The 14,987-nt window shown below is 46.1% G+C and overlaps 1 protein-coding gene across 1 annotated transcript; it reads right to left on the bottom strand.

Annotated features, from left to right (window-relative positions):
* Positions 1-6,691: 6,691 nt before the first annotated feature.
* Positions 6,692-14,424, bottom strand: kif23 (kinesin family member 23). The gene is given in 14 exon segments (XM_061222055.1): positions 6,692-7,570; positions 7,909-7,979; positions 8,556-8,616; positions 8,891-8,979; positions 9,180-9,413; positions 10,935-11,132; positions 11,605-11,778; positions 12,406-12,572; positions 12,692-12,803; positions 12,805-12,856; positions 13,416-13,573; positions 14,112-14,173; positions 14,176-14,230; positions 14,350-14,424. Coding segments are annotated over 14 exon segments (1,518 nt in total). The 5' UTR covers positions 14,410-14,424; the 3' UTR covers positions 6,692-7,545.
* Between the last annotated feature and the right edge of the window lie 563 nt (positions 14,425-14,987).

Here is a 14,987-nt window from a genome sequence, read left to right as displayed (position 1 = left end):
GCGCCAATCAGTCAAAGAAACGAACGTGAAGTAAACAAGAAGAAGGAGAATGTGGAGGAGAGGACACTGAGCTCCTCGCCGGGCTGTGCGGTGCTGGGTGTGGATTTTCCAGTGGGGAAGGACAGTAGACATGTACACAGGCAGTAAATTTAGGCCAAGGGTTCCTCCCCTCCAGCTAGCCTCACGTCTGAGACGGACAGAACGCAGCCCGGTCCTGGCGCCGTGTTTTTCCCCCGAACGAGCGGGACGAGGGATGACAAAAGACGTCTTTGAGCGGCGCGGCGAAGCAATTAGCGCCGCACCGCGGGAGGGTGCTCCACATCAAGGTGAAAAGGCAAAGTAAATGTTTAACTATAAAAAGCACTCCACGCAGTTCGCCATTAATGGCGCAATTAAAGCATGTTTAAACAGGACGGTGTACATTCATTTGGAGAGGGGGAGAGAGGGGGCTAAACCAATACTTTTAACTGTACAAACAGGTCACCTGACTCGAGCAAACAAGCGCAACACAGGTGAATGTGTCCTGGATGAACTTCAGGTCTGGTCAGCACTCATACAGCGTTGGCTGTCAGTCGTGAATAACGTGTTTTGTGCTGGTGAAAAGCAGAGGTACATTCACCGATGACCTGTCACCGTGCCTCGACCCGGTCAGGGGGGCTGTGTGACCTCCACTCCCTCTTTGGCAGCCCAACACAGGAGCTCTGTTTCTCCTCCCCTTCAAATGCTAATCAATATCAACACCCGCTCCCACACGAAGAACTGCGCTCCTGTTTTTAATTAAGTACAATGGTTTGAATTAAAGCCATCTAGAAGTGTATGGAAGAAAGAAAAAAAGGTTTACTGCAAATCCTCTCTCTCACACGTCACTCTCTCCTGAACCAGTACGATGCTGTTGGAAGAGTTTTACTCTCCACATTCGCGACGCTAAGCCGGATTTGACGTATTATTTACCTGCATCAGTAAATACTGTACGATAATCCAACCAAATCGTTTCATCGTTGAGCACCGCATTGGAATATTTATAAAGCTCTGATTTTCTCTTAATTCGCACAGCCCATAAGTGGCACACCCTGCTGGGTGTGGTGGTCGAGGTTGGGTGGCGATTCCTGCCTTTCCCTGGCATGTCACAGGTATGTCTACGGCTGTTTTAACAAGTGTCTGTGACGTGCTAGCAAGGAAGCGCGAAAGCGGTCGACCTCACACAGCACCAGAACCTCACTGTGTGCTTTAAACACACTCCGTCCACGGAGCAAACACTCGCTTTAATTACAGTAGGCAGGCGAGCCCGGGGAGAGAGAGACGCCGGAGTGCGTTTTCCACAGTCACAATAACAGAACGTCTGTCAGACGCACACACAGTGTGAGTGTTGTACGCAGACAGAGACTCCTGGGCCTCACACCTCCCGTATAAACTTACTACACAAACCTGCTGTATCCCTTTTAACCGTGTGTGAGGAAGGGTAGGGCTAAAGGAAAACTTTACAAACAGTCATTTCAATGCTGCAGAATAACTTCAGCCAAGGAATTCATGGAACTTTCCGGTTTCAGGGGCAGCGGCGGCGCTGTTGTCCAACGGAGGTTACGTTTCAAATGTTGGAATTCCTGTAAACACGTCTCGGTGAATTACAAGTGACTTCTGAAAGCAAATGAAGGGGGTTTTCCTTTTGCTGAACAAAGCAACAATTACTCACACCCACGTGCTCGCACATAAAAGTGTACTTTGGCATAACGCTGCATCCTGAGTTTAGGTTCTCATTTAACGACTAGTATCAAGTGACTTGGCAAACCTTTCGGTAACTCTCCGCAGAGCAAACACATTCGCTCTAAATGGCTTTTGATAGCAGTGCCTGGGGTAATGGGACAGAGAGAAACAGGGAACACACAAACAGCGAGCCCGCAGTCAGCCGGGGGGGGAAGTGGTGGAGATGAAAATAATGAAAGCACTGCTGAGCAGGACGCCTGTTTGTGTGGGCACCAGGCACAGCCGTGCCAGTCAGAGCAGCAAAACAAAAACAACCTCCAGTAATCAGGCTGTGGAGAGAGACCCAGGCAGTTAGGCTCCTCCATTATGTGCAGACACTCAGTGAAAATGCATTCTGCCGGGCCTAGGACCAGCTACAGTTCCGTCTGGGCACGAGCAGAAACACCACAGAAGAAGCCTTCTGTGACACAGGTCCATAATGAGGATGGCTGGAGGACCCGCTCTGAAGTTCTGGTGAGAGGTTCAGGGGTGAAGTGGTGAGAGAGGAGTTTACACAGCACCAAAAAGACCCACACACCACCTGCACTAAAGGTAAACGACCCCAACAGGAAAATAACTATGTCACACTGACAAAAGTAAGATCTATAGCAGATGGAGATATCACTACCACTATCCAAGAAACCCCCATAATCCTTTTCAAGGCTAGAAAATGACAGCACTGACTACTTGCATACTGTGTACATTTACATTAGAAGCTGTGCCATCCTTCAGTAGGACTCCATTGGAAGACACTTAACAAAAAATAAATATGCAAGAGGGCCCAGAGAGAATCAGATCAGCACAGTTAAGTACAGAATTGCTTCTGAAACAAAAAGCAGTGATACCCATTCTCTCACATCTTAAGATGCAATGACTTTGAACTAGTATTGTGCATTTTTAAATATACCACACAGAATAAAATAGTACCTGAGTACTGGGTCAGAGGGAATACAGATATTTGTTATTCGGTTGTCTCATGAAAACAAAAACAAAAAAAAAACTCATTGGGACCAGACTACCAGAATTGCACAATTGCCTTGCCCCCACCCCCTTAGGCAGCGTCCCAAGGCTGTGGTTTCAGAGCCTGTACATTAGGAGCCCCAAATGTGTATGCTGGAGCCTTGACACTTAACACACTCGCAGTTCACACGCTCACCAGAGATGGTGGTTTCAAAGTAATAGTGTGGGTTTAGTGATGACAGTTTTAAGTTCTGTCTGTTCATTCAAACAGTGCAAAGGAAAGTAATGTTGTTATGCTTTTCAGAAACTGATATTTCCCCGTAGAAAGATAAACACTAAGAAGAGAAAGACTTCTTCGAGGGAGTGGTGATGTTAGTTCTGCTGGTCGGACGAGATTAGCAAACCTAAAATATGCCGCTTCCATCTGATACAGGACGACAGGACCGGATCAGACCAGAATTATCGGTACAGATGGGTTTCTGCAGGTATGGGGGCTTGTGCAAACTAAATGAGAAGAATTGAAAACAAAGTTGTTTTTTTTCCACTTGTGGGAGGCAATAGGCTGATAGTGCAGTGTAAATAGCGGTTTGAACGCTGCATTGTGTCATTACACAATTGTACCGCGTGTTTGTGTTTGCTCTACATGTGCACGGCCCAGACAATGAAAGGAGAGGGGAACAAAATCTAAAACATTTTTTTGATATATTTATCAGCTAGGTTAGATAAATGAAAAGTGACCAACAGAACAAAAAAATCCCAGTGCAAACAGCCCTAACACATTGATAAGGTATTTAAGTAACCATTAGTTAGTGTTTGAGTGAAAATAAAAAGGCCCCAGCCCCACGTGATGTTTGTCAAAACAGCATTTACAGACCGCCTGGTTAGACACAGAACAAAGACTTGAAAGCGGGGAAGGTCAATATTTTAACAGGCAGTCCTGGAAACACAGGGCTTGTAGAACAGCAGGTTAGGAGGAGGCCATTTCCTTGGCCCACTCATCAAATCAGCCTCAGCCCTCCCCCCACCAAGAGTGAGCAAAACCCAACAAGCTAACAGAATTATACAGCTGATATGAATGTAACAACCCTTCTCCAGGGTAATGATTCAGAGACTCCAGACCCGTTTATTACCCATGAGAGGGTCACAGTTTAAAACTGGATCACCACTGGAGAGGGGGCTGTTATTCATCACTCTCCCATGGAGTGAGGCCAGCAGTTGCACATAAATGGTTACACCATTTTTTACATTTAAGAACAATAATTTACAGAATTATTTCATACTATGTAATAGTTAACACTATAACACGACATATACATACACTCACTGAGCACTTTTAGGCATTTATTACCCATTGTTTTACTTATTGGTCTCCTGCTGCTGTAGTCTATTGACTTAAGAGGTTTGATGCGTGTGTTCAGAGATGCTCTTCTGCATACCACTGCTGTAATGTGTGGTTATTTGCATTGCTGTCACCTTCAACCAGTCTGGCATTTCTGGCACCATTCTCTGCAAAGTCTAGAGACACTTGTGTGTGGAAATCAGCAGTTTGAGATACTCAAACCACCCAGTCTGGCAACAACCACATAGAGTCACATAGATCGCATTACTTCCCCATTCTGACATTTGGCCTGAAAAACAGCTGAACCTCTTGACCATGTCTGCATGCTTTTATGCATTTAGTTGCTGCCACCATTGGCTGATTAAATATTCACATTAACAAGCTGGTGTACAGTTCAACCTAATAAAGTGCTCACCGAGTGTATATACATATATACTTGCAGTTCACCCTTATCAAGTCTTCCTTTTTATGGTTTGTAATTATTGTAACATTAAATACCGTCAAAATGTATAAAATCAGCTTGAAGTCGAACCACCACATCAGCAGGAAGCCATTTTCAGGAAGGCCAAATGGCCGTGTGCGCATTGCCCATTAACTTAAGACACGCTTCATTTGACGCTCAGCAATAATATGGCAGTTTAGCCCCGCAAAGCAGCTACGGTCTCATTGGAGACAGAGGGACAGTTCTTCAGGGTCACGACCTCACTGCAGTCCAAACACTTACCATTGATGAGCCCCTGGTGGTACAATCGGCCGCTGCTCGAAATAGTATTCCACAGGCAATAGAAACCAGCGCTGTGTGCAAGGGAGTGAGCCGCCATTTCATCTATTCGTACATTTGTCATTTATGGACAATTAAACACAAAATAACACATACTGACAGGCACACGTACTCTATAGCGAGCGCTGGACAGGAACATTCAAAACCTGCTGAAAAGCTTTTAAGGATAATTTAATGTCTCTAGTTAAGAGACACCCTCCACCCCCCACCCAGCATTAGCAGAAGTTTGAGGCAAATGAGCCGTCAAACTCATTTATACAACGAGCCTGATTAGATGATACACATTTCACACAGTCCTCTGCATCAAGCCAGAAAAACACAAAAACATTAAAATGACACTCAAACAACAATCACGAAAATTCAAGACTCCTAAGCCACAGAATGAAAAACTACAGGTACTACTGTTAGCATTTTTCATGTTCCAGCAAGTTCACTGGTCTAAATCAGCCTAACCCGAGGGAGATCGATCAACCGAAAACTGAACAAACTGACATTACATTTGACAGTAGCAATTAAAAGCCAGTATTCGAAAGAAAAACCAGGACATTTTAAAAGTGCAGAATTTGTAAAGACCATTGCTGCCACCTACTGCTCATAAATAGGTATAAAAAATGCATGATCAACTCCATGGCCGATTGCAAGGAAATATTGCTCAGAATGGCCTGGTAAGCAATCGTAATGAAACACTCAATTTTTGGACTGGACTGTTCATCCAAAAAGCAGAACCAGAATTGGTTTTCGATATTTAGTCCAGTACGTTTGACCAAAATCAGTCGACTTTCCGAGAGCCAAAGTGCAATACACACTAGAGCAGTCATACCGCTAAGGCCCATTCGGAATGCCGTTTAAACTGTACGTCACTGTGCATATTCAGTCAACCAGTTAAGAATAACAAATGTTTAGTGTAGTATACAGCAGCAGCACCAGTCCTTAACACAATCCGACTGCCCAAGTATAAATATAAAATTCTTACCGCAGGACCAAAGCTACATTTAAAATAAAGCGCAGAACTTTCCCTGAATTACTTTTGCTGTTGGTAAATAATCTGCCGAGTGTTGGACAGAAAGGAATAAACTCGCAAAGCCGTTATCCTTGCATGCGTTCAGGGGAAGATCCTTTCGAAAACCACAAGCTCGTGTTCACACGAGAAAGAACTGACGTACTAGCATACACCAACTGGTATGCTAGTGTACAATCAGTACAATCGTCATTTTTAAATGGACCCGCCCTTTTCCTTTGGTCTACGCATCAGTAGTCATCAAAATATGTTTGAACTGGGATAATGCACGACACAGGCGCCTTTTCCACAATGCATCACTCCACTGACGTACGAATGTCGCCAGTACAAACATCCGTAACACCGTTTAGAACGGTGCAGTGGAATTTAACCAAAGCTGTAGAATAAGCAGAAAACCTCGGTTCACGGGGCTTTGCCAGCAGGGTGACAAAACGTACACTTGTTACTGCGCGCTTCTGTTTGACTGCCGGGCTTTAACATTTCTCATCGACTGTCAACAGACCAAAGAATGTAGGGTAAACATCACTGTCCACATAAAACTCTGTACTGTTAGCACAGCAAACTTCGCGCTTAACAGAGTCTTAAAGAAATCCTTTCAACATAAACAGTGCCCGTCTTCTGTAGCCGAATAAACAAGGAGATGTGAAAAATGGACGAACCTGACCTCAGGGTCCACCAACGGCTCTGTTCAACCGGGCCCTGGCCAACAGCGTCGCAGGCACAGAGCAGACGGATACTAGTTCAGCAGTGCTGGTTCCCTTATAGGCTCATTTCTACCCGAGCACACAATCATTTTAGTTGGCAACCCAAACACACACCACTCCCCCTTTCCCCTCCAAGGAACAACAAGGTCTTCTTGAATGATATTTATTCACAGATGTATATGTTCAGTGGGAACAATGCAGAGCAGAAGGTGAAGATCTAAGTATCATCATATACAAGCCAATACAGATCTGCTAAAAAAGTGCACAAAATGGTCAGCTGCTGCACTTTACAACCTTTGAGGAAAACCAGAATCTGTTGGGTGAGCTGGGAAGAAAAATTTACAGAACATTGGAAGGAATGATTTCCTGAGATAAATTAAGGTACAAATAACACCTAGGAACCGGGTTTGGTAGGATGACCCAAGAATACATACATCATTGCAGGGGCCCAGTGACTAGGGTCAAGCTCCTTTCTATGGTGGTTTATTTACACATTTGTTGGTTTGTTATCGCTTAAAAAACAAAAAAAACAAAATCAAGCTCCATTTAGACAATTAAATAATCATAAATACTGAAGATTCTTTCCAGGGAAAGGTCTTTAGTGTCCTTAAAATCCTTCTAACAAATGCCTTGATTGTCTTCGAAGCCCAAGTATAGACAACAAAAAAAAAAGAGGAAATCGGCTTAATTGCATTGGGACTACAGGTTGGTATATTAAAGTTATACAGGCAGCAGCTAGATTACAAGTAGTCAACTGACAGTTTCTTGTCTTTTTGTAGAATCAAGACAGATTGGCATACAACTCGAGGCTTTTCATATCAATGTAACAAATAGTGGCCCACAGAAAAGCTACTGTGAATGAGTACAATATAATATATAAAACATGAAGCTCGAAGTTCAATGTGAAGGAGGGTAGGGGCATAAAATCAGTTAAGCTATTGCACAAGAGCAAAGTGTACACCAAATAGGCTCACGCAGGTCTGCGTCCTTCCTGGTAGCAAATCTACTGATCGGACGGCTTTCTGCGTCTACGGGACAAGAAAAGACAACATTCATTTTAAATTAATTACAATTTGGTTTCGGTTCAACAGAACACAGGTGGACACAAAATGGCGTGCGAAATCAAGCAAATTGGCGTCATCATTCAACGAGCATCATAAAGTACTGCGAGCGTGTAACGGCACCAGAAGATACCATTTTGAGTCGGGTCCAGCTGTGACCTGGGGCCCCATCTTAACGGCTCGTAGCAAGAGCCACAATCATAATCTCATTTCAGTTAGATCAACAGCAGGACTGGGACACCGTGCATTCGAAGCAACATTTAAACACCAATTAAGCGCGGCTTTCAGGAGGACGGAGAGCTTACTTCTGATATCCAGACTGCTGGTACTCTGGTGCCCCGCCCGAGCCGGTCCTCATCTGGATGGCCACAGAACACTAGATAAGACACCGGCTCCATTAGACACAAACAGCCTGACCCTGTCCTGATAACCCAGGGCATCGGATTTCTGCTGTGCCGCAACAACACTCTGCTAATGCCGGGATGACATTTTCGGAAGGTCTATCAGACACTTTAAGGACGTCAAGTAAGGGCGCACGGTATGGAAATTTCGGAGCAGAGATCAATAACGGTTATTGGACGGCCCATATTGGCCAATGCCAAAGGCTTACCGTTTTACATTACAGCACAAACAGCTGCCAAGTTTCCACATTATTGGTAGAAGAGAATAGACATTTTAATGACATCTCTTATCCATATAAAACATTTATTTCAATTTGTTTACTATATTACTAAGTAGGGAGCACAAACAGAGCCAATGTCTGTAGAGCTTTGCATGTAGGGCTGGCTGTTAAATTCTGAATAAGAAACAAGAAGTTCAGATGACTAGGATTAGGTGGAAACAAATGGAACAGACATTCACAGCTGCTAAAAAAAGCACCAAAAATGAACTTTGACAGAGGGAAGATTTTGGATTGTCCCGGGAGGAAGGAGCTAAAGCAAATAAGACTCACTCTGGTCTCCATGTTCCCCTCCGGCTGCGACAAGCTGCTTTCTGACGATCTCCTCTTTCTACTTCATGGGATTCAAAAAAAAGAAAGAAAATATGAACAAACATTTCCACCTCAAACGGTTTGTTTCAATTTTCCACATAATGGAACCCTAATGAGGATATGTTCCTTATAAATTCGATTTGGGTCAATCCTCCAGGGTTACACGTTTCACATCTGTGCCCCATTAGTTATTTTAGTTTAGGATCTCTAAAGCACATCTGTCCATGTCACCTGTCGGAAGCACGTCTACGGTGCACAGCAGTACCTGGCGACAGCCAATCGCATGGCACACTGACCTGGAGGAGGTGGGGCACTGCTGCCTCAGCGTTTCGATGTCGGTGAACTCCACGGCCTGGCCTCCGCTCCTCGTCTTGAACACTTCCCCCTGAAACAGCGCAACAAGGCCACGTCGTCTCGCTTCCAACACTTACAAAGACTCACTCTACCTTACCAGCGGCTTAAAACAACCCGGATCAAACCAGCGCCATTCACAAAAACGTCCGGCTGCTCACAAGCTCACAATTTGAAATGCCGGACGCAGAAGATATTCTACGCCGGGCTAAAAAAAACGTTATTTTTTTTTACCTTAAAGAGTTTGGTCTGAATCTCGCCGTCGGACGCGACCTCCTGGTGAGTCAGCACGTACTTGTCGCACTTGGACAGCACGTTCTCGTTGGGCACCGCCACCGTGATGGCGTTGGGGATGTGCGGCTGCATGACCGTGCCTAAGTCCAGACCGTTGGCCGGTTTGTGATCTACCCATTTCTCCGCCCCCGCGGACCGCGAGCGCCGGTGCGGAGGCCGAGCCGGCAGCCCGGTCTGGCCAATCAGACAAGAGCAGAGACAACACACTCAATTACTATGGGCTTCTGAAAGCCACCCCGTCCACAGCCACGAGGGAACTGTCACAGATCTCCCATCGTAGCCAAGCCAATTCAAACGGGAAACGCACACACAAGGACAAACATTTGGTCAACTGCTCGTAAAATTATTTTTTAAAACCAGTGCTTTAATTAAAGTATCAGCCAATTACTGCCTTCTAAACTTCTAAAAGCTAGGCAACAGGTGTTTTAAAGCTTTTGGAAAACAGAATCTTGGTGTTCAGACACCTTACACCGTGTACCACAGCACAAAGGTCAAAGCTTCCAGGTTTTCCACAAAAGCATTCATTCATTGCCAACAGTCACATGACAGGGATGCCAAATCCAAAGTTGATTTGAAGATGTTTGAGAGGTCAAATGTGACGAAAAATGCGAGCGTTGAGTTTCAAAAGCCATGCAGATTATCAGACTTCAAAACAAAGAGGATTATTTGATCAGGGTTATTTTAACATGCAGAAGCAAAGCAAGTAGACAGATTAAAGAAAACGAGACAAATTCATGCAAATTAATGGTCATACTTTACTTCACGTTTCAGTTCAACTCACTTTCCAGGGTAAACAATTTCAACAAATACAACCAATGCTCTGAACAAAACACTTATCCAGTAAAGTTGCCAGAACCCCATTAGTAGAAAAATGAGTATAAACAAATCCGCTTGAATTGTGAAGGTAAAACATCCTTGTTTCAAAACTTTGAAACTCAAAGATTTCACACAGCATAAAAATAATTGCTCATATTTAAGTGCTGTGGAGCAAAACTAAAAGCCAAGCAAAACAACCAACAAAACAAGGTAATTTAAAGTGCAGATGCATGTAAGCATGTAAAAGTTTTTTTTTTTTTTTCTTTACATGCAAAAAAATTTAATAAATAAAAAGCTCTGCCATTGGCCACCTGTAAGCACATCCATCCAAGCTGAATATGATCACATAAAATAAATAAAAAAATAAAATAAAAAAGGTTTTAAAAAGTTAGAAGGCTGAGCTACCAAAACAGTACCTACAGCGGCAAACACTGACCCTTTCACCGAGCTGTGGGTCCTTATCCCTCGGCTGAACGGGGACATCGTCTGCGGTCCAGGCCCTGTCTCTCCTCCTCACCCTGCTAGGCTCACGGGCTGCGCTTTCGTACGTGGGGCTCAACTGTCTAGCCTGCCTGCGGTCTCTGGGCACCCTCTGCTCCCATTCCGAAACACTGCAGGCTACAGACGGGGCGCCCTGCCTGACTGGGGGGTGGCAGCGTTCTGTAGCCTGCAGACAACCCCCCCCCCCCCCCGAGTTAGAGCATGCATCGGGCAGAGACCCCCGCACGGAGGAAGGCGTCCACGTACTGTCAACGGGTTACACCATTACACAAGGCATACCAGTAGAAACCAACACCCAGGAACACATAGATTAAAAAAGCGCATGCACACGACGGTGGAAGGGTTGGAGGTCTAGAAGAAGAGGTCAGCGTAACCTACGGGCATGGGGGAGGGCGAGGGAGAGGCCGATCTCTTGGTGGGGCCCCGGTCCCTCTGGCGGGACGGGCGCTGAGGCGTCTCCTTCTCGGGCCAGTCGCTCTTGGTCTCCGTGACGATGGCGGTCAGCTGCTTCAGCTTCTCGTCCTTCACCCACAGCCTGTTCTGCATCTCCAGCTGCTTGGCGTTCACCCGCCGCTCCTGAGGAAGAGCAGAGGGCCCGTTAGCGGAGAAACGCCACCGCCTTACAGGGTAGGGGTTCAAAAACTGGACCACAACCTGGTGTTGAGTCTAGACAAGCATGTACTGGAGAATTCATTTACTTATATCATAATCACACAAAACACTAGTCTCACACTACACTCAGAGAAAAGGGTTCTTTGGCTGGTCTCCACAGAGGAAGCCTTTTGAGTTCTTTATGGAACCCTCCATCATTGGTGTGAAGTGTGAAAACCACCAGACAAAAGAACCATTTTCCCCCCCAACTATATAATTTCCCCCATCAATCCTATATCTAGTCCCTCATGGACCAGACACAGGATTCTTCTACAGAATCAAAGGGGCTCTCCTTTGGGAACAATTTCGCCTGATAGTGTAGTCACAGCATATGCAGTTCTGACAATCGTCCCGCGTATGAACACGCTGCGTTAAAAGGGCAGAAGGGGGCGCTCACGCATTCTTTCTCCCACTTGTGCTTGGTGTCGGAGACCACGCCCTGCAGCCGCGCCTCCATGCGCCGCTTGTCGGACGCCTCGCGCTGCAGCTTCAGGTCCCGGCTCTCCAGCTCCTGCTGCAGGGTGCGCTTGTCCACCTCGTAGATGTTGGTGGTCTTCTGCAGGATGTCGATCTGCGGCACAGGCACCGAGGGTCAGGTCACGAGTCCCGGGTGCTCTTACCGGCAACACAACCCGGCCAGCATACAGCCGATACACCCAATGGCATCAGGACGAGGGTACAGTGTACTGACCACCCGGGCTTGGAGACGGTTTGTCCTCGCAAGCATAGCACTTTTATTTTTTTTTGATATTTTTTCGGCCTTATTCAGCTTTATTGGACAGTATAGTATAGAGAGACCGGAAGAATGGGAGCGAGAGAGGGAAAGACATGCGACAAATGTCAGACCGCATGCTCGCAATGAGCATGCGGTCAGTGATCTGCAGGCTGCGCCACCGAGACACCCCACAAGCATAGCACTTTTGAACAAACTGTGACGACGCCAAAGTTCTGTGCGCTAACGTTGTCACCGTTATGAGTCTTATCAGGTTGCGTACGCTAGTTGTGTAGCTGTAGCTTACATTCACTTTAAATCTAATGGAATGTACCGTCATGTTCTTTAAACCGTGTGTCCTTTGTCCTGCAAGGTGCAAAAACAATTTCCCAACGGACTAATAAAGGAATCAGTCCATCCATCTTTCCCTCTGGAGGACAGAAAGGAGTGCAGGAGGGGGAGGGGCGGGGGGCGGGGGGGGCTCACCTTGTACTCCAGCATTTTCACCTTCTTCTCCAGACGATCCACCTCGGCCTTCTGGGAGGAGATGATGCTATCCTTCTGCCCCAGTTTCCCTCTCTGTTCCTGGATGAAAGTCTCCTTGGAGACTATGCTTCCGTCAAACTCCTTCAGCTTCGACTTCAGCATGTTGGCTGCTCAAGGGACAAAAAAAAAAAACGAATTAACAACGAACAACTCCAAAGTCAAAATGAAAGGGGGAAAGCCCAACACGGGGCATATCACCCTGAACCGACTGGAACCCCGTTCTTACCGGCTTTGTTGTACTCCTCGACCATCACTTTGCGGATGCTGTACCTCTTCTCCAGCACCTGGATGAGGCGGGGCAGGGTCTGGTCGTCCGTGCAGTCGACGATCTCGCAGGGGAGGCAGCGGGGGGAAGCTGTGCAGGAGCTGCGGCATGACGGAGGGGTATTCTGTGGGAGGGAGAGGACAGCGCCACGGTCAACCCAGAACAAACACCTGAATACCAGGCCACAGTCTACGTCAGGGCCACAAGCCCAAAGGTGCACCATTTTAGAAAGAAACGAGACCTTTCTTTAAGGGGATCGAACAGGCATATTATTTCACAACCTAGCAAAAGGTCAATTAAGCCGGCCTCAATTTTAGTTGTGTTCCCACACAAAATCTCATCACTGAAGACTTATTTTCAGTATTTATTTATTCCTGTTTTTCATGCTTTCTGGGATTTATTTTGTTGGAGTTAGCTAGGGCAGTATTAGAACATTGTCAACTTGTCAGTAACATCACACTCTAAGTTGGCAAAAAAATATATACATATATTTTATAAAAAATAAAAATGTAGGGCCTGAGAACCTTGCTTATTTCAGAAAGCAGATGTTTTGGATGAGAAAATTCACGCTTTAGTGTTTGTATGTTAAGAAACTACACACAGGGAGCACTAATAAAAGACTCATCCCAGGCCAGCAGGAGGGCAGTAGAGTGCAGGTGCACACAGGACCGGCAGAACGCACCCTCCGTTGATGGGCCCTCCCCTCTGCTCCAGCTGGCGGGCCAGCTCCTCCTTGAAGGCCTGGTTCCGGTGCCGGCGGCCCGCGGTGAAGCCGCATATGGGCCGGTCCTCTGGCCGTGCCACCTCCACCTCCTGGGTCATCTCCGCAAAGCGCATCACCAGCTGCGGGGGCACGGGCCACGGATGAGCACAGGGGCTTCAAAGGTCACAAAGACCTTTCTAATTCACGGTAATAACAGTTTTATGGAATGTCTTTCCATGTACACCACCGCGGAAATGTTCAATTAATCAACAACGTTCACGCGCAATCTCATTTTCAGAAGTTTTATTATTAGGAGTTTTCAAGGATCTAAGCAGAAGTGGCAGGATGTAAACACAGCCACAGTAATGAACGGAATACAAAGCCAGGAACCATCCCTGATTACACAAACATTAAGGAGATTGGCTACGGGCACTCCAGCCAATAACAACGCATTCCATGAACCAAGGGGGTGCTGATCTGCCCTTAAGTGGTGAACTACATCCTGAATACATTTGTCGTTCATTTTTGTGACTTAAACCAAAAGCAATACTAAAGCAAATCTTAAAAAGAACAGAACCATAGTATAGTTGCTTACATATTTTTTTTTTTTTTTTTTTTAACTGATAAAAAGGTCCAGGGTGATAATAAATAAACTTTTTTGAGTTTTGAATGCCTTACCAAGGTTTCTTCATAATCGTCTGCTTTAGGGTTCACACACACGACCATGCGAACCTTGCCTTCCCATCAAAATAATTCTTGAACAGATGAGTAATTTTAGAATCTCTGTATGGAACCATCTGTGAGAATAAGCAGAGAAAAGAGATTAAGCAGAGATAAAAATCACACTAGTACATGCACTCCCAGTGCCACCCGAGTTTGCACTTAGTCTATTAATATAAATTTTCCAGTTAGTGACCTTGTTTGTGCCGCACATCTGATTCTCGCGGAGGACCTCGATGCAGGTGCGCAGCGTCATCAGGGATTGATTGATGTTGCCTGGGTCGGGGGTGACAAAAGTTAATTTCCCTGGACGTCGCGGCTCTGTTAAACTGGAGAGGAGCTGTGGCTCACCTGCTTCCGGAGGCGGCTGCCCTGGGCGTTCGTTCCTGCTGGTGCGCTCACTCCCTGCCAGGTCCACCAGACACAGCTGATTCACGTTCACCCTGTTCCTTATCCTGCGACAAAGCACAGTTCTCACCACCGCTCCCTAAGTGTGTGACGGTAACAAGCAGTCCTACTGTATGTGCCCAACAACACAAATATGGTGGGTTCAACACCAAGCCACTAGATACACCAAAAGAAATGTATGCAACCACTTACTACACATCGCTTCGGATAAAAGCGACTGCTAAGAAGCAAATATTGGCACAGCGCCATAATAACCATGCTAGCAAATGGAGGCTAAAACCCTCCCTTCCTGAGATGACACTACAGGCAATTTATGCAGCGCTCAGCAGGGCTGCCGGCGAGAGCACTGGCACAAAATGGATTCCATATCAAGCGGTGCATCAACACTCGCAGTTGCAGCCGGACCTGCCAATAGCTGTAAAACAG

This window comes from Conger conger, chromosome 15 (genome assembly GCF_963514075.1).
Source record: "Conger conger chromosome 15, fConCon1.1, whole genome shotgun sequence".
NCBI lineage: Eukaryota > Metazoa > Chordata > Actinopteri > Anguilliformes > Congridae > Conger > Conger conger.
Note: the sequence above shows the minus strand (reverse complement) of the source record. Positions and strands in the feature narration are given on the sequence as shown.